At 39.7% G+C, this 19,937-nt stretch overlaps 1 protein-coding gene across 1 annotated transcript in view; it reads right to left on the reverse strand.

The window, feature by feature from the left end:
* Positions 1-586: 586 nt before the first annotated feature.
* Fhit (fragile histidine triad diadenosine triphosphatase) overlaps positions 587-19,937 on the reverse strand; it is an 810,295-nt gene continuing 790,944 nt past the window's right edge. Inside the window, exon 7 of the mRNA XM_051206707.1 lies at positions 587-894. Coding sequence (XP_051062664.1) covers positions 889-894 — 6 coding nt within the window. The 3' untranslated portion in view covers positions 587-888. The remainder of the gene's footprint in view (positions 895-19,937) is intronic.

Consider the following 19,937-nt stretch of genomic DNA (forward strand, 5'->3'; position numbering starts at 1 on the left):
TAACCAAGCACTTGGAAAGGTAGAGACAGGTGAGACCCTGGGTTTTGCTGGCTGTCCTGCCTAACATAGTCAGTGAGACCCTGTCTCAAAAAACATGATGGACAGCTGGTAATATGGCTCATCAGGTAGAAGTCCTTGCTGCTAATCCTGACAGACAACCAAAGTTTCATCCCCTGGACCCACAAAGTGGAAGGAGAGATGGCTCCTGAACACATCACACACACACACACACACACACACACACACACACACACACACACGATAGATGGAGGATGGATAGATATATAGATGATAGATAAGAAAGAAAAAAATTCAAAACCACAAAACAATGCAAGATATGTGAGCAGTGCATTGTACTCGCTTGTTTCCCACAATGACTTTGGCCATCTTGAACTCTTCCAACTTTGCTTTTGTGCCCTGGCAGCAGGAGGAACATCAGCCAATGACATTCTCTAAATCTCATCTCTACTCTAACTTTTGGCTCACTGGAAGCATTCTAGCTCCAAGAAAGCAACTTCTTCAGTTATACCTTTTGGAGGCCCCAAAATATCAATTTTTAAGTCAGCCAGCCAGCAACACCAGGTAAATATTTTAGCTACCACTTTATTTTCATCCAGGCTAAGGGACAGTTTGGAAAAGGTCCTATTCTAAGTATGTAACTGAGAAACTATGGCAGGGTGTCTATGCTACTGCTTGTGAAGTTGGTCTGTCAGTCATTGTGATTGAAACATAACCCCAGTGGCTTCCACAAGTACAATAAAATGCTTTGCAAAAGGCTGCAGAATCGTGGGATGTAATAAAGTCTGCTCAGCACTTCATTTCCAATGCTGCAGAGTCCAGAAGAGCGAGGCACATTTCCTTATGCCTTGGGATTTGTTTGAGTTACTTTCATGCCTGGAAATGACAGAACATAAAAACAGACATTTAGTTAGAACCGGTAGCATTTCTTTTGAGGCATAGCAATAAACAAAATATAAGTTTGTTTACTGTTAATCTGTTAGATTGCTGTTAACATTTTATGGGAGATGATATTGATGTGTGGGAGAGCTACGTGAAATAAATGATTTCAGACCTTTTGATGCCTACACTTACTCTCAGGGTTCATGCATTTTCTTTGCCCTTTGCCCATCACCCACATCACTAAAGGTCAGCAGAATAGACTCTTAAGTTTACACAATACCAATTCCAACCTTATATACGGAGAAAACCAATTCAGACTTGTATGTACTATGTGAGAAGGGCATGCCAAAAATTACCATTGACCAAACTCTGCTGAGCTTAAAAACACAGATTCCTGGACTCTGTCCCCATATTCTGATTCATCAAATCTGTAGAGAGGCCAGGAATCTGTTTCAAAACAAACAAGCTTTCCATGTGAAAGAGAGGAGTCTGGCACCTGGATTTGGGAATCTAAAGCACCTTGTAGCTAGCTGGCAGATACAGCTTTACACGCTATCTTAAGGATACTTGTGAAGCCTCAAACATTCCTACTCACAAGGTTAAACTCCCCATCGCTGTCCTGTTTTATCTAGCAAGAAGATAAGAAATTTCCTGGGGTGGTGGGGGTAGTTTATATCTAAATCCAGGTGACCATGAAAATACAATACAAAGCTCTGTCCCTGCCTTCATTGTTGCAGCCTTAACCCCTCTAAACTTCGATTCCTGGCCTCAGTAAAATGGGTGTGGCCAGCAACTGCATGGCAGGGCTCAATGGCCAGGAGCAGAGTCACCACCAGAAGGAAAGTGAAGTGGGAGGGGGAAAGAAAGGAAGACTCTATGAATTTTATTTCTTAAAATTTGGGGAAAGGTGCTAGAACTGGATAGCCACTGTGGATGTGACAAATGAAGAGATTTTGAGAAACACTGTCATGAATTACAGATTCTCAAGTGTTTTCTCTTTTTAAATTCTTGTATGTATGTATGTATGTATGTATGTATGTATGTATGTATGTATGTGCAATTGTATGTTGCACATGCACGCAAGTTCCTGGGGAGGGCAGGAGAGGGCGTTGGATCTTGTGGTGCTTGGGTTACAGACAGTTAAGAGTAGTCTATGTGGGTACTGGGAACTGAGACCCTCTGGAAGAACAGCAAGTGCTCATCCCTTCTGAGTGACAGCTGCAGCCCCTCCCTCAATGTTTTCAGTAGATTCCAGAATAGAATTAAGCTGCCTTTCACGTCTGGTTTACCATTTGTGGATTTTAGTGCAGCACGAAAGATACAGACCCATGGCCTTGGGTGTGAAGAGCTAGCTCCCTGTTTATTTCAAGGGTGTGTTTAAGATTATCTTGGTCTATTCAAACCCACCTTGGTAAGGACACAAACATTGATCTTTGGCATATAGGGAAGAACTTTCATGAGTCTAGAAACCCATTTCCTGCAAGTTGGTAAAAAAAGTCAGAGAGCACAGGTTGGGGCAGTTCTGTGTAATGATATGTAGTCTCTGTGGGATCATGACACAGAGGCAGAGTCACTCCTAACATGGACCACTCTGGGCTTTCCTCTGAACCCAGAGCTGTATCAAAAAAGATGGTGGGAAAGCCAGGTATTGGAAACAGCTAACTTGTTCTCCAGAGAAGAGCCCCATCTTACTCTCACATGACCCTGGGACCATTTGCTGCTGTTCCTAGCACTGCTTGCCTTGTCTGGAGATATGGGTCATCTCCTGAACATTCATCATAGACTTCATCCTTGAACAATTATTGACTTTGAGTCAGAGGCACCCGTGCAGGCCTGAAAATGGATGTGCCCTCTCTTTTCTTCTGCCTTGCCTGTCTAGGGCAGATTTATGTCCTAGAAGTTTCTATCAGTTTTATTTTTGAACATCGTGGTCATGTTAGTTCCACTGCCTCCCTTTTTCAGTCCAACTCTGTATTCTCTGGCTCTCCTATAGCCCTTTCTCCACAACAGGCTCTGTCAGACCGATATCACTGTTCTATAACTCAGCCTTCACACAGCCTCAACACCCACAGGTGTTATAAATGTGTATACCCACAGTGTATAAAGGGAAGGTGCAGCCTACAGAGCACAATTGCCCTTCCCCTCTTCACAGTAGTGGTGCCACATGGCTGCCTATTGGTTTTACCTAGAGAGACGGAAACATTCCTGTGCTGTGCCCCTTCTGACTGATCTAGAGTATGCAGAAACTGTGGAAGAGAATCACTAGACTTGAGAGTGACATGGTCCTCTGCCTCACATAAACGATTGGGGCCTTTGCTGCATTTGCAGGCAGTGGTCCTTGCCAATGACGATTAATGATACGATATGGTCTGCTTGGCTTTCTTACCAGGGCTGAGACAAAAATGATTTGTTATCATCTATGTGTGCATATGTGCATGTGTGTGCACACACAGAGAACAGAAGTCACTTTCCTTCCATCTCATTTTTTGAGGCAGGGTCACTCATTGAAGTTGAATCTCAGCAATTCCCTTAATTCTGACTGTCCAGGGAGCCACCCAGGTGTCCCCTGATCTGTTCCTCCCATCTCCACTACACCCAGATTTCTCTATGAGTACTGGGAATCCAACTCGGGTCCAGATGCTTTAATGGCAAGTACTGACCGAACCATCCCCCCTCCCAAGGCCAGAAGTAGTTTTTAAATTAGAGTACGCTATTTATCAATAACAGCCCTGAGAGACTCACACAAACACCTTCTCTTTAAAAGGCTCTTCTTCTAAAATCTTAGTTCCTAGCAGACTAGTGAGGCAGGCAGAGCAGCCACAGAAAGGCATTCTGTTCACACCGAAACAAGGTGAGCAATTTTCTAAGGGCAGGCCCCTTGACCTCTCTTCCTCAGCTTTTTCTTAATAAACTGGCCTTAAAAATTGTAGCAAAAAGCCGCTGATGGCAATGTGTTAAAGTAGGTGGGTAAAGGAAAAGCTGATGGAGAGATGCCAGGGTTCAGAGAGCTGCTCTGATTAGTATCTCTGAGAGAGTACAATTACATTTCCATCGAGAGATAGTAAGGGTTCACTGCTAGAAACCCAGCAGCATGAGGGTGAAAGCCAAGCATGCAACCAGACTCCAAATTACTCCTCTGTCCTAGCATGCTTCATGTGCTGATTTATAGGACAACTTCCTGAGAAGACCCAGGGCTAATTAACTTCCCAATCACCAGGGTCCATTTCCCAGTCTGCAGGGTCATAAGAAACAGAAGGCAGCCCTGGACCCCTCAGGGTCAAACCTCTCAGGAAGTAGGGTGGAGAAAATTGTTTTCTGGAAAGGCAGGAGCTCACCCACCTCTGCTTAGGCAGTGACCATGGACTTTAAGAATCAAACTCTAAGAATTGTAAACACACAAGCAAACCAACCTGAAAGCCTCCATCTCTGAGCTATATCATCTGGAATCCCCAGGCTTGTCTCCTCTGCAAAGGCATTGGCTCTGAGCATAATAGTGGGCTTAGGAAGCAGAACAGGCTGGGAAAGGCCAAGCACAGCTTGGGCACTTCCTGTTACTACTATAGATAGGCACCAAGGAGCTGTCTGCTACTGAATATTTCTACCCCTATTCCTTTCCCCATGTCTGCATGTCTGCCGCATGCCCAGCAGGGACTGTCCCTAAAAGACCCATCTTTTTGCTTGTCTCCAGATTTTCTGCTGATATTTCACTTCTCTCCAATCTGGTCAAAATGAAAGAGGGACTACTTTCTATCACTTGTATCTTGCAGGAAATAAACTAATTTTGTGAAATTCCTCACAATGGGAAATACTTTCAGGCTCTGTAAATGGGCAAAGAGGAAGCTGAAAGGCACACAAGCTCTGCCATTTCCTGTTTTTGATGGCTTGCTCTGGTGTTACTTTTAGAGGGTGACCTTCTTCCAGCACATTCTCTAGCTCTAACTCTCTGTCTTCTGCTATAATAGCGTTTAGAGACAAGCATGGAACAGACGACCTTTGATAATTAATGGCTCTGAGAGTTTGCTGAGCATGTCATCTAATTAGTGGTACTTGTGTCTGGAGTGTATACAACTCTGAAGCTGGACAGAAGGCACATTGGCTGAGACTGTGGGTGCCCACTCAAGAATCACCACACAGTTTATAAGATTTCAGCACTATCAGCTGACTAATAGGTTAAAGATTTTTTTCCTTCTTCAACATTTAAAAGAACTGGTGTTGATGAAATTATGTCTTTTTTCCTCATGAGTTCAGATTTTAATGCAAACAAATTCTCTGACCAATGGGTGAAAGACTTAGTCAGGACAGTCCAACAAAATCAAGAGAGGAACTTTAAATGCTCCATGTCGAGCATGAGGCAGGAGGTCAGGTAAGTTCTGAGCTACCTCAGTCATTCACAAGTCAGCCAGACTAAGTTACAATTTAATCCATCTTGGAACCAAAAGCCAAAGGGGTGAGGGGGCTGGAGAGATTGCTCCGTGGTTAAGAATGCTTGTGGATCTTGTAAGCAACCTAAGTTCTGTTCTCACCATCCACACTTATAACCACCAATAACTCCAGATCCAGGGCATCCAACTACTCTGGCCTCTGAGGTCACATCCCCACAGTTAAATTTTCTTTCTTTCTTTTTTTTTTTTAAGAAAATGTTTAATCTAAACAAGATGAAGGGTTGAAAACCAGAATAAAAAACATGGGTGAAGCATGAGCAGAGACTTTTTCACACTTGCATTTCCTGACAATCTAGTATCTGAACTCTAGACCAAAGGCTGTAAGACAAAAATAAAAATGCAACCATCTTTAAGCTTCTCAGTAGGGACATTAAAGATGGTGGTGCTATTCCTAGGAGAGATAATTGCTTTCTTTTGGGGACCCAAGGGTTATTTTCCTCCAGGACCCCATCACTACAACAGGGATACAAAAGTTCAAGTAAACATTCCCTGTACCAATCTAGGAGCCCATCTATAGAGAAAGAGACAAGGTCCAGAGGTGGCATTATGCCTTCTTTACCTCAATGGGGTACCACTCCACTGTTCACAGGAGATTGTAGTTAAGGGATGAAGGGGATAGGGACATTACCTTAGATTGGGCATTTTGGGAAATATTTTTAAGTGGTTGATATTTGAGTTCCATCTAAAAGAGGGGAAGAAGAAAGGGAAGCTATTCTAAGATGAAGGGTGCCCATGCTTCATGGTCCCCTGGGGTAGGCCAGTGTTTGATGTGATCCTATACCAACAAGAAAGGAGAAGATTAGGAAAGACATTATGGGAACTGTTATGGGGCATGAAATGGGACTTTTAGTTCCATCTTCCAAGACTCATGTGATCTTTCCCTGGTTCACTCTCCAGTGTGGCAGAAGATCACGACCTTGCTCTACATTTAAGGATAGTGACCTTAACTTTATTTTCTGTTTTAATGCATTATTTCTCTGGTGCGACCTTGACTGAGCCTAGAGAATAGAGATTTATTTTAAGAGTCAGATTTAACAGCTTACATATGATAGGCTATATAAAGAAATGGTATTTTTAATTGCAGTATTCTAGAATTCATTCTTACCTGGAATGAGGGAGGTTCTTAGATTTTTTTTTTCAGAAAATGCTTTTCTTTTGAATTCTTGAACTATTTCAAACTTTCATTGAGTTTCACTCTTTTAAAACACTGATGAAGTTAGTTGAAGCTAACCATACAGGAGGTCTTAAGAAATCCCCAAATCAACAACAGATCTTTGAGGGGAGTTAAGCAAGCACGACTTTCATGAGACTGTCAGGGACAAAGGCAGCTTTATAACATAGGTGTGGTCCTCAGCATAAAGTGATAACTCCAAGATTTGTACAGTCCATGGAGACATGAGCTAATACAGGAAGAAGACTTTAGTTAGCTCCTCAGAGCTTTCCAGAGACAAGGCTGGTGCTTTTTAGAAAGTTCCCTTTCTGGGATCTGTGACTCAGGGTCATTGTTTCTAATTAAAACATGCTTTGAGCATCAGCATGAACCTTGAGTTCTTCAAGGCAACATCACACCAGTGAATTGCATCTTGGAATGCAGCAGCTGTAAACTTTACTTCATTGTAGCAAGATGCAGAACTTTAGTGGAGGGAAATTGGTAAGAACACTTAATTGCATTCAAAGTCATTTTTGACAATCTTAAAAGAATGAAAATGATCTACCATCTTTTATAGGCCTCCTTGACCTAAAGATATCTGCTGGCAAAAAAGAATCTTTAATTTGGCTCTTTTATGCTTAATTATTATATGATCTATCATCTAATGCACTGACTTCCACTGTTTGAAAAATAAAAAAAAAAAAAACTCTTAAATACCCATCAAAAATGATTGGCTAATCCTAGATCACGAAGCAGCTCTGGGAGGGCATGTAATGGGGTTTGGGGAGAACAGAGAGCATCAGATAGACATGACTGATACAAAGTCAACTAGTTTATGGTGTGATAAAAGAAAGAAGTCAGTTGGGTCAGCATGTGAACAGTGCACTAGTGACTTGCCCAGGACACATGCACACACCTTCTTGTTCTTGTGGTCACCCTACTCCTTCAGAGTTGTCACTAGCTCTTATTTGGCAAGGAATAATTTGGCCTACTGTGACTAAGACTGTTTGGTTTCAAATGAGTTCTCAGAAAATAAGTTGTAATTAAGTTATAGAGACTCTCATTTAAAATTATCCCTAGGAAAATAGCTAATTGCTTGATATGGCCAGGAATCTTTTGATGATAGGCAATATGTCCCAACTTCAGATTTTTCAGTGGATGAAAAGTGGTTCAGCACCTTCTCATCAGAACTGGACCTCCCCTCTTTGTTTCTTGGAACTTTCCTTATGGAGAATTCTCCTGCCTCTGGTTTCTCCCAGTGATGATTGGGATGACTTCTTGAAGCTTGCAGTTGTTACCATCCTAGTTGAGGGCTTCTGGCTCCTTGTTAATATATCCATGGAAGGGAAGGTCTCTAATTGGCTTGGCTAGAGTCACATTCTAGAGTTGTGTTTTTCATATGGAATTGATAGTTCCCAAATCAAACTTCTGCTATGTTCCAATACATTCCCATTATTTGATTAAATCTTTCAATGGTCCTCTACATGTTTTCACATCCAGGAAAAATGTCGGATTCTCTATGACCCACCCTGTCTAACTGAAGTATCTTGAGTGGATCCCTAGAGAGTTCCCCCTGCCTTAACAATGTAGTATCTAGTGGATTGTCATCAGTGATGACTAGTTCTTTCTTATTCCTGGTTATATAACGAAGTGTGAGCTTTCCAGTTTGTTCCTGGGGATGTGGGGCAGCACCACCGCACCACCTCCCTGGTAAATGGCTGTGATGATGGCTAACATGATATACATAAGTTATCAAGTGAAGACTTTGTTCCTGAAGTTAATGAAGACGCAAGAATAAACTGTATCTCGATCTTCTGCTCCATTGTATAATTCTAGCCTTCAGTTAGCTAGAATTCTTCAGGGGCAGATGTTCCTCCAAAGACAGCAATTGTGTTGTGAAGGCTAAATATGGGCTCTGAAGTCACACAGTCTGTACCTTGAATTTCCAGAGTTCTTGAAGTCATATTGCTGCCTTCAGCCTCCATTTCTGCTACAAAAGCCAGGGAAGGCTGAAGAGTCATTGAGGGATTTAAGATTAAGTCTATGAAGTGCTTAGAACAAGTTGTTCATAATAAGCACTCTATAAGCGGCATCATTAAGAATTATTACTACTAATAAAGTGTCCTAGCTGTAGTGGCCTCCATTCTTCACTTTTAAAATGATGAGTTTGGCCAGTGTAGCTTCTTAAAGACCAGGAGGATGGTGGCCAGGTGGGGTGGTTAACTGTCCATGTATTAGCAGTGTGCCTGCAAAGAGGCCCTGCAACAATTGTTCTTTGGCTTAAACTGACATGTAACAACTGAATACTTAACCAGCATTTAAACCATAGAGTATAGTCAAGTTATTCCTTTCCTTCCCCATTTTTTGTTGTTATTGTTGTTGTTACTTTCCCACTTGTCTTACTATTCTGTTTCTTTTTCTTGACATATAATATACACACAGAGAGAGAAACTACAAATGCCTTGTATCTGGCTAACAAAATTAATAGAAAACATACCACCCATGGCAAGAAATAGAACATTGCCAGACCCCATCCACCCCAGCCCACATTGTCCTTTTCCCTTCCCATTTCACTCCCATGGCCAGACCTCTGTAGTGACTGTTCCCCTCTAATTTTACTATCTCAGTGAGTATCTCTATGCACTAGAATATAAGGTTACCTGATTTAGGGACTTAAAATGAAGGTGACCATGGTTTGTGTTCCCTTCTGTGGTTCTGTTGTTCCATATCCGTACAAGCACTAGATGCAGTCTGACTGCAGAACCTATAATGGCTGCAGCAAGTATGTCTGGCATTGCGTTCTGCTCTAAGCTACATTTTGCTGCTGACCAACAATGGGCCATTTCATCATTCCTCTTTAAATCTGATTTCTTGACCTTTTCTTGCTGAGTTTGATACCTTAATTGTTACAGTCTTCCCTTCTAGCAAAATCATGAAGATAATCTCTATACTGTCTTTATATTGAACATTCTGAATTAAAATTTAGCTGGAACCAAGATTTATGTACACTGTGAGGTAGGGCTTCGTTTTATTAATTTTCTATTTGGATATGCAATTTTCTTAGAACTATTAGCTGAGAAGTCTTCCCTTCCCCCAGAGTCCCGTGGAATATTGCTTCATCGGTCAAGTGTTCACATGTCCCTGCATCTCATCCACCTTCCCAGTTGGTTCCATCAGTCTACTTATACTTGTGTCAATACCTTTCTGGCTCAGGTCTTGTGGCCTTGTAATAAATAAGTTCTGATATAGTGTAGCTTAAGTCCTGGAGTGTTTCTAATTGTTTTTTGTTTTGTTTTGTTTAAGGTTTTCTTAATACAATTATAGGATCAACTTGTCACCTTTCACTAAAACCAAACCATGGGAATTGTGGTTTGCATCCCATTGAGTTTAAAGACCAACTGAAGAAAATTAAGTTTTCACAAAACCAGCCATTAATCGCTCTGTTTATTTAATTCACCTTTAATGCTTCTTATTATTTCCTAGTTTTCTGTCTAGAAGATTGCATATCTTTATTTCTAAATAGATGATCTTTGATGTTAATATAAATGATAAATTAAAACATTTTCTTTTCTAATTGTGAGTAGAAATTGAAACCATGTATATTGTTTTTATATTTAAAATTCCTCCTAAATATATTGATTAATTCTAATCAATTTTCCATATATCCTTGAAATTTTGTAAGTATACCATCACATGACTCACAAATAATGACAGTTTTATTACCATCTAATTCCTTCTCATTTATTCTGTGCTGGGAACTTGAGCACATTTCATAGTATAAATGTCAACAGGGATTACTCTGATGTCATTGTCAATCCCAGATTGACAGGCTTCCACCATTACTCATACATTCCCTTCCATCCTTCCCAGAACTTTGGTATTTATGTAGATGGTATTTTCATTTATAATTTAATCCATATCTCCTGAGCTGATCCTTTCAGTTTCTCTTTGACTAATCTGAGGGAAGACATTATTTGATAGTCTACCATGATATAGAAGTCATACTGATCAATTCATATTAACATTTTCATAACTGTTTGGACGCATAACCTGTGTGTGCCCTCCACCTCTCTGACATCGCTTAGGGCTTCGCTTACCCCATTAATCTGTGCATTTTACATTTGTACTGCTCCTCTTTGGTTTATTTCCAGGCAACTCATAGTAATTGGGCAACAAAAGAATTTTTCTTTCCTTTCAATTCACGCTTTGGAAGAATTTAAGTATGATTCTTATTTTGTTGTCTCAGGTATGGGAGGCTATACCAATGAATTTGTCTGAGCCTGACAATTTATTTGTTGGGAAGTTTTTAAAATAAGTTTGATTCTCTAATCATTATCAAATTATTCATATAATCTTTTTTATCTTATGGAAGTTGGATTAATTTTATTTTTCTAGAAAGTTGAATGTTTAATCTAAATTTTCAAGTGTATTTCCCTGGTGTTATTTCATACATTCTCTTTCTCTTTTTAGCAACTATAATAACTATATAGAAGTTTGCTTTTTTGTTTGTTTGTTTGTTTGTTTTTAACTTCAGATTTCCTTGGTGATTTTTTAAAAAATCAGGGTTTTGCCTCTTTGATATTTTTATTTGATTGTCTGTTTGCCATTGTATTACCTGTCTCTAGTATCTGCGTATGCATGGTTCTCTAACTGTAGAGAATGCTTTCTGAAAATAGCTCTCAGATATTATCTTATTCAGTAAGTTCGTTAAGTAATAATTAAAAGCAAATTATCCTCTAAATACTTGATTAGTTGTCTACAAGTTTTAGCTGTCTTCACTTAGCTCAGAATAGTTTCTATTTTTGACTTACTGCTTTTTATTTGTAATACCTTTAGTATGTTTCTTGATGATGAAGTCTCTCAGGTTTAAACAGGGAAAAAAAGTATTTACTTCACCCTCATCCATTGTTAGCTTCCTGCCAAATACCTAAGATAATCAACTCATAAAGGATAAAGTTTCATTTTGGTTCATATGTTTAGTAAATGGCTGACTAGTCTTCCTGTATTTGGGCTTGTGGGTAGAAAATCTGTTAGAGCAATGCCATTGTTGGCCAGTGAAAGAAGACCATGATCCTATAGTTCACTTTAAGAGCATGACCTAAGACATCTCACTATGATCAGTTCTTGGTTTTGTCACTTCCCAAACATGCTGGAGTGAGGCCAACCCTTTAACATGTGTCATTACAATAGGGACATTGCGGAGCTAAACTATAGCATTTACAAAGAATTAATCAACTCTATAGACACCTAACTCCCTAACTTGCAGTTATTTTACCTTGGCTATTTAATTATTCATATCTACTGATTTCCATAGGTTTTGTTGTTATTGCCTTTGAAGATATGTACTTCTTGAATCTAAAAAAATTTTACACCTTTGCTGCAATTTTCTTATGATATGTCTTCATATGTGTTCTCCTTCATTCTATACTATGGTTTGGATATAGTGTTTAATTTTTGGACTACACACACACACACAAGAGAGAGAGAGAGAGATAGAGAGAGAGAGTTATTCATCTTGAGGTAGCTTGAAACTAGCCATTTACCTAAGGATAACCGTGGACTTCTGGTCCTCAGGTCCTCTTGCCTCTACCTCTTAAGTATTGAGAGTTCCAGGAATGTGCCCCCATACCTGGTTTTTATGTGGTACTAGGATCAAAGGCAGCACTGCATGCATGCTAGGTAAGCACTCTACCTGAGCTACAACCCTAGTATCCCCTTTTTAAAGACAGGATCCTTATGTTGCATAGGTGGTCTTGAACACCTACAGTCAAATGGTTCTATTTTCCTAGCATCCCTAGTGCTTAGGTGACTGATATAAACAAGCACACCCAGCCTTTCCTTTATAGTTTGAGACATTACTCAGGCATTATCTCTTAAAATATAATTTGCACTAATCTGGATTTGCCTCCCATGGATTTGTAAATAAATATGTAGTGGAGTTTTTCATTGTACTTCTGTTTTCTCTTCTTTGTCTCTCTCCCCATTGTGGTTTGTGCTATTTCCTTTCACAAGGCCCACGGTTCGGTTGACTAACAGTCATGTTTATGAAAATGTGGTACTAAATTCATTATGCTTTTGTATATTTTTTTTTCAATTTTACATTGATTCCACTTGGTACTTTTCACATCATTTAAGATGGTCTATGAGATCTTATTTGATAAAAATACTTTTATCATCTAAGAAAAATGTAGCTTGAGAGTCATCATTTTGCCTTCCACAAAGAACTTTCATTTCCATTGTCTTTTTCTACTTAATTTCATTTTTATTAAAAATGTTGAATATTTTAACTCAAAATGAAAGTTATCACACAGTTGGTTTTAAAGAAGCCACTTGTGTTGCTTTGGATGAGAAATGTCCTCTAGTAGCTCCTGTATTTGAAGGCTTGATCCCAGGGAGCACTGGTTAGGAAGATTTATAAAGCCTACTGCAATAAGTCACTAGGATCTGGCTTTGGGGGGTTATAGCTTTGATCCACTTCCTGGCCCCCTTTTCTGCTTCCTATGTATAAATGAAAGCTCTATCTGTTAGCTTCCTCTCCTGCCTCCTGTTGCTATGCATCCCCTGACTATATTTTGGGGTATTTTATCAGAGCAATAGCACAGCATTACTCCACTCAAAACATGCACCCTATCCCAAGTTATACAAATCCAAACAAAGATCTATATACTTAGAATGCCATTCTGAAACCATGGAGCTTCAATATCAATTACATTTTATTTATTTTTATTATTCTTTTCACTTCAATACCCAAAAAGTTGAATTCACTTATTCACCATGAAAAAAAAATCTATAAAAATTGAAATTAGAAAAAAAAAAGGTTTGTAACATCTGTGATTTTTAAAATAGATTCCAGCTTTCTGCTAAACTAAAAATAATTAAACTAAAACATTCTACATTTTCTATCCATAAACAATGTAAACAGTTGTTTTAACATCTGTGTCTGATAATTCCAATTTTTTTATAAACTATGATTGGTTACTTATTTGTAACAAAGTACCATAATTCCATAGACTGGGAGGCTCAAACAGTGGAAATCCACCACCCACAGTTCTAGAAGACAGGTGGTCCAACAACAAGGCCACTGTTCTGGGGCTGTTTCTCTTGTCCTGAAGTCTGCCTCTTCTACTGTCTTCTCAAATGAGCAGAGAGAGACAAATCACATTATAAGGCTACTAAGTCCCTCATAGAGGCCACATACTCATGATGCCATCCTCACTTACTTACCTGTGGAAGAACCACCACCTAATATCATCACATGACAGAGGAAGAACATAGCATCTGCTTCCTGGCATTTTTTGGTGTGTTTGTGCATATGCACACAGATACACATGCTAGGTACTCTTGGAAACAAACCATAAAAATTATTTTAAGATCATACTCTGGTGTTATAGTCTTCCAGGAAGATACTTCCTTTTCTTTTCCTGCCAATAAATTTAAGGACTAGGAATATGAGATCATTTGAATTTAACTTTTAGGACACAGATTTTCTTAGATGTGTTGATGACTGGATGTCAGGCCAAAGTTAGTACAAAGAAAGGGTTACATCTGGCTCACTCTTATTCTGGGGATTTATACTGCCAGATGTCAGGCATTTCACTCAACCACTGAGGTATGGTAATTACTTTGTCATGCACAAGCCCTAATCTATCCTCCTCTCCGAAAGTGATGTGGCCTTCAGTAGAAAAACAGCCCAAAAGCATCACAAATGCTGGACACTTCTCTTGGCCTTGTACAATTACTATGTTGGTATCTCCAATATGTCTATATATTCTGTACAGTTTTTAGTTGAATATAGTCAGGGAATATAGTAACAGAAGCACAGGTTGTTATTTTTCTTTTCCTGTATGGTAGCATGAAAACTCCCCCCACCCCTTTAGTAGTTAACAACTATTTAAAGCAATTTCTCCTGACTTAATGATACCAATAAGTTGCCATCTTTAAAATATCAAGTAATATGGAAAACTATGACATAGAACCTGGAATAATAGTTTCATATCTTACTGTTTTATTCCCTTTATAACATTCCTAGCAAGTGCGCAATGTGCTTTCACCATCAGTGTGATTCAGGGCATGGGCAAATAATTCAGGAAGGAGCGATCTGTCCAAGTCCAGGGAATAAATGCAGTGGTCATATCTTACTGAAAGTAAAAACCAAAACTACAGACCACTTGGGTATGATCCTGAAGACTATAGACTTTCATCTCAGAGCACCTGGGATGTTTTTATTCACCTAGTTATGAAAACAAGAAGGGCAGGGAAAAGCTGGGATATAGTTTTATAACTATGATGTTCATTGTATCAGGCTTTTGGCTTCAAGTATCTTCTAGAATGTTCCCCTGTAAAGCACAAGACCAACATATTTGCCTTAGAAGAGGAATTAACTGCCATTAGATTGTTTAAACTCCTGTTTCTAAAATGTTTGCATGATGTTTTTGTAGGGCCTTTAGGTTTGCTCTATGGTAAGGGGAATGTGGGACCCAAAGAGCCAGTAAGTGCAGTGGAGCAGGGACAGAGAAGGAAAGGAAAGCAGAGATTCATTGCTTGAAGAGCTAGATTACATGAAAATGGGGGTCTGTTCCTCTCATTGTCATTGCATGACTAATGTTCATTTTAGAAAATATGACCTGCCTCAAATTCCCTTATAGGTAAAAGGCATTTGGAGTAAGAAAAGAGAACACATTATGTATATTTGGGTCGAGGTCTAAAGTTACTAGTTATACCGCAGGACCATTAATCCATTTAGTTTCTCCATAGGTGTGAGAACAATTTCATAGATAAGATACAGTTTGCAATCTCCATCATGAATATAATGAGCAATGTTTTGCCTCATTGAAGAAGAGTTAAAATGAGAAGGCACTACTTTTGCTGGTGAGCCCAGCTTGCATGGTCTAGGTTGAACAGCTATGTGATAAGCTGACTGATTTCCGTGAACGCCAAGACAAAGCAGCAACTACCATAGAAGAGGTGGCTGAGGTACACTATAGGCATCAGAACAGGTGAGGTGAATAAACATTAGATATTATTATGTGATGAGGTAAAAGATTAGGAACATGAATTTTCATTGCCTTTCTTCATATTAGCCTCCCATGATCTCCAGAAGTCTTTGTCGTTGTTAAAAATGAAGGAGGTAGGGAAAGACAAACTCACACAGTTAGGAGGGGACCATCAGAGGTGAGAGAAAGGAAGACCTAGTGACTGAACAGTTTTGAGGAGGTTTGATAACATATCAGAGAATGCTGGTTAATGTGCTGCCATCCATTCTGGAGACAGGGATGGAGAACTATGTTTTACTATATTTCCATTTTACTAGATGCAAGTAAAAAGCCTGAAACTCTATTGTTAAAGATTTGGAGTGTGTGTGTGTGTGTGTGTGTGTGTGTGTGTGTGTGTGTGTGTGTGTGTGTGTGTCTGCATGTCTACCCCTACCCATGGAAATGAGAAGGGGGCATTGGATCCTCTAGTGATGGAGATATACGTGTTTGTGAGCTGCTAGTAGCCCAGTAGCAAGTGTACTTAACCAATGAGTCATTTCTCCAGCCTAAAACTCATAGTTGTTTTATTTTATTTTACTTTGTTGCTGGATTATATTTTCCTGAAAATAATTTCCTATTGATTGCCCATGTTGTTGTAAAACTCAAAGGGGTAAAAATAATCTATGATACTAGTCATTTCTATTACAGGTAGAGATACAAAGATACAGTCACTTAGAAAAATCTATCCCTCACCTCACCCCTTACCTTACACTTTACCTTACCCCTCACCCCACCCCAACTTCACCCACACCTCAGAATTTGCAGCCATCAGTGGCCTGCAGAAACATTTTTATCTAAACTATTTGGTTCAATAGAATCCCAGCAAGGCAATAAGCAAAATGAAAGCCTATTTGCATATTGAGGTAGACTGTCTTACGCATGAGTATAACAACTTAAAAGATTCATCATCCTGGTATTCTGGATACGTCATTTAGTGGGACATTGTATTGGATTACTCTTGATGATTGCGTTTTATCATTCTCAAGTAACAGGGACTTGGCTTATGTTTATCTTTATGACCTTGCAATTGAAAGCACATTCTAGAAATGTAACACAAACAAAAGAGAGAAGAGGGCTGCATGACCTAACAGAAGCAAGGACTAGAAAGAAAAAGTAAACATTATCTTTTCTCACTTATTTTGAATTGCTGCTTTTTCTGGCAAAGTGAGGATGAACACACTCAAATATGTTCATATTCAAATATTTAGTCTTAAGGGAATCATCATCTCTTTCCATGCTAAAGAAAATCTGTGGTCATATCAATTGGGGGATGAGCAAAGGAGGTTGGCAACCAATTTCATTGCTGTAAATGAGGTCCCCTCCCCATGGGGGTCCAGACTAAGTCCTCTCAAGCTGAATTTCAGGGCTACCTCTTCCCCCAAAATTTATTTCATGAACCCCTTGAGGCTTTATCACTGGAAGCTGTTTGTGCAAAGGGCAGACCTACTCTATGGATGGTGGAATAGGTTTTAAGAGGCATAATCTACAGAATAGAGCATAGGACAAACAGGCAGCCTTGTCCCATCTTGTCTGCTTTGCTGTTCCTGACTATCAGCAATCGTCCAGTAGCTAAAATCATACTGGCTTTTAAAAAATGCTAGTGCCAAAGATCTCCCTTGACAGTACATCTGTAACTACTAATAATGTTGTTTTGGACAGACTCAGTTGCTTTGAAATTGCACTGCACTGTGATAAGTAAATGAGAGGCAACCAATTATCTATAAAGTAAAGACACACACAGAGGAAAATGTGATGAATTACAAATGATCCCTCTAAAACAACACAGGCTGGAAGCCTGTCCTGCTTTGACTTCCCATCAAAGTAGGGAGATGATGTTTGCATAACTTACAACATAGATCCCTCAGTTCCAGTGGGGAGGAGGCAATGGCAGCATCTTTCCCCACTGGTACACATGCTGTTGAATTAAAATTAGAGAGGCAGCAAATCCAAGTGTTAAATATCTACAGAGAGAATCATCACAATTAGGGGAGGAAGCAAGATTAGGAAAAGAGATGCAGAACCACTGTCACACGACGAAGTCCATCCTGGAAATCAGCCCAGTGTGCAGGGGGCCAATGTGTAAGTTCACAGAGGCAGAGAGGAAACACTGAGTTTTTGGAACTAAAGTCCCAGCCCCATTGGGGTCTGTCAAGTAAGCATCCAGAGAGCTATAGCATCATTCAGCAACCAGTGAGCTCCTGTCTTCACTGGCACAATAATACCAGTGTCTGCTTTTCAGACTGCCCAAGAAATTCTGACCTCGTTGTGTTGTGGCTGGACAAAGAAATAAAGAAGGAGGCTAAATCACCATCTCCCTTGCAGAGGCTTATGGGAGGACACTGAAAAATTCTCTATATGAGTAAGCTAATGTTGCCTTGATGATTGACAGAGGCTGAATATGCATGTGTGGTTTTCAGGAATTTTTTAAATATATGGTCCTAACAGCACCTCAGTTTATGCACAAAGAAAACATGGAGTGGGGTTTGTACCTTTATAAGACACCCTTATAGACAGAGCATCTCATTGCCTATAATATATATTCCTTTGTCCTATAGATTATAGGGTGTCTTAGCCATAGGTGTTTACATTCTTCTCTCAAATTCTTTGAAGGCTAACATAGACTCTCAGCAAGCAGAATGGTCAAGAAATTCACCTAGAAGCTTATTCTCCTAGGCAAAGCAGTAATTTTTCATAGACTTAATCGGTTGGGACACAGTAGGGCCTCTTGTATCCAGGTGCAATAAAATGGCCAAGGAATGAAGCTGGTTTTCTTCCATGGATGTTATCTTCTCCTCATGCTGGGAGGAGAAGGTTTGGGGTCAGTTTACTCTTCCATTCTGATCATCACTGTTGATTGTCATTAATATTAATGACTTATTAAATGTATCAGAGATTACTTTATTACAATACTTCTAAATATGTCAAGCAGGGAGTTTCAGGGTCTCAGTTTAGTGATGGAATTTAAGCCAAATACATGACTGGCCTCTCTTTCTAGAAGATGGAATGAAGCTTGGTGCTGGCAGTTGTAGGTGAGCAACAACTAGAGAGAGCTGGCATTTCCTAAGCACCACATCTCTTTCCTATTCATGCTTATACTTCTAATTAGACACAATGTTCGCTTTTACACTGAGGCCAAGATACACAGTTTAAGATAAATGTACTTCGGGGTGCAAAAAGTGAATCAGGGAAATAGAAAGTAAGCAGTGCCCTATGGGTTACACAAAGAAAAGAGAAGTTATGAGAATTTACAGGGCAAGAGAGGGAGGAATGAGGTTAGGCAAGCACTAGACCCACCCATGGTCATATTACTTGGGCACTTGGTCAGATGGTAGAGGAACAAGAAAGGACAGCGGTCTAATCAGAATCAGTATAGTTTGAACAAACCTGAAAGTGGAGGAAAATCAGTTGTGAATATGGAGGGCAGGGCACTTTGCTCTTTACAACTCCGCACAGGAGAACAACAGAATTCAGTAGCAGAGGAAAGTCACTTTCCAAGGAAACCAGAGAGGCTAAGAGCATGAAAGGACTCCTCCAGGGGTGATATAGGAGCTGGGAAAGGAAGTATTCAGTGGCTGGAAGAGTGAGTCTTGTAACAACTAAGAATGACACCTATGGGTTGAATTGCTATGTTGGCATTGTGAATATTGTCACTCCTAAGCCACTAAGCACAGAACAAATTAGCATGGCTGAGCTCAGGTTTTATTATAGGTTATTGTGTGTGTGTGTGTGTTCTCAGTAAGGATTGATGACTGTGTGTGTGTGTGTGTGTGTGTGTGTGTGTGTGTGTGTGTGTGTGTCTTCTCAGTAAGGATTGATGACTGTCATCCCTCTCTGGTCCCCATTCTACCTCCAACTGTGCCTCTTGAGATTTTCAAGATTTTGCAGAGTAGCAACAGACCAAGTCTTTCAAGTCATCCTGCCCATGATAGATATGCTGCTGAAAGTGTTATCAGGAAAGTCTGGGGAAGCCAAGTTCATCTTAATTTCACATAAATAAAAAATACTTTCTTAAGGCCAGGCAAATCTAAATGTTGCATTATTAGTCTAGATAACACTATCTACAAATTCAATATAAAGAAGGAATTTGAAATGGAGAGGCTAGCATCAAATAACTAAAGGGACTAATCTAAGGACCAAAGGTATAGAGGAAAGGAAATTAGTCCCTTTGTGCTGCAGGTAGTGGTGATGCTTTGGAAAGGACCCTCTGTTTAAGTGTCCCCTCTTCACATCAGTAGCAGTGGCTACCGTGTTTTATTTCCAATCTCAGTCCCCACATCAGGCTGCCTAATAGGTCATTTATTTAATCTGTAATCAGAACCCATTTAAGAAAGATGGAAGTTTTAGTTAATTAAAACAATGAATAAGCATGGTGCCCAACAGTTTGTATGACTGCCTAGGACAGATATCTTTCTG

This window comes from Phodopus roborovskii, unplaced genomic scaffold (assembly GCF_943737965.1).
Source record: "Phodopus roborovskii unplaced genomic scaffold, PHOROB, whole genome shotgun sequence".
Taxonomy (NCBI): Eukaryota; Metazoa; Chordata; class Mammalia; order Rodentia; family Cricetidae; genus Phodopus; species Phodopus roborovskii.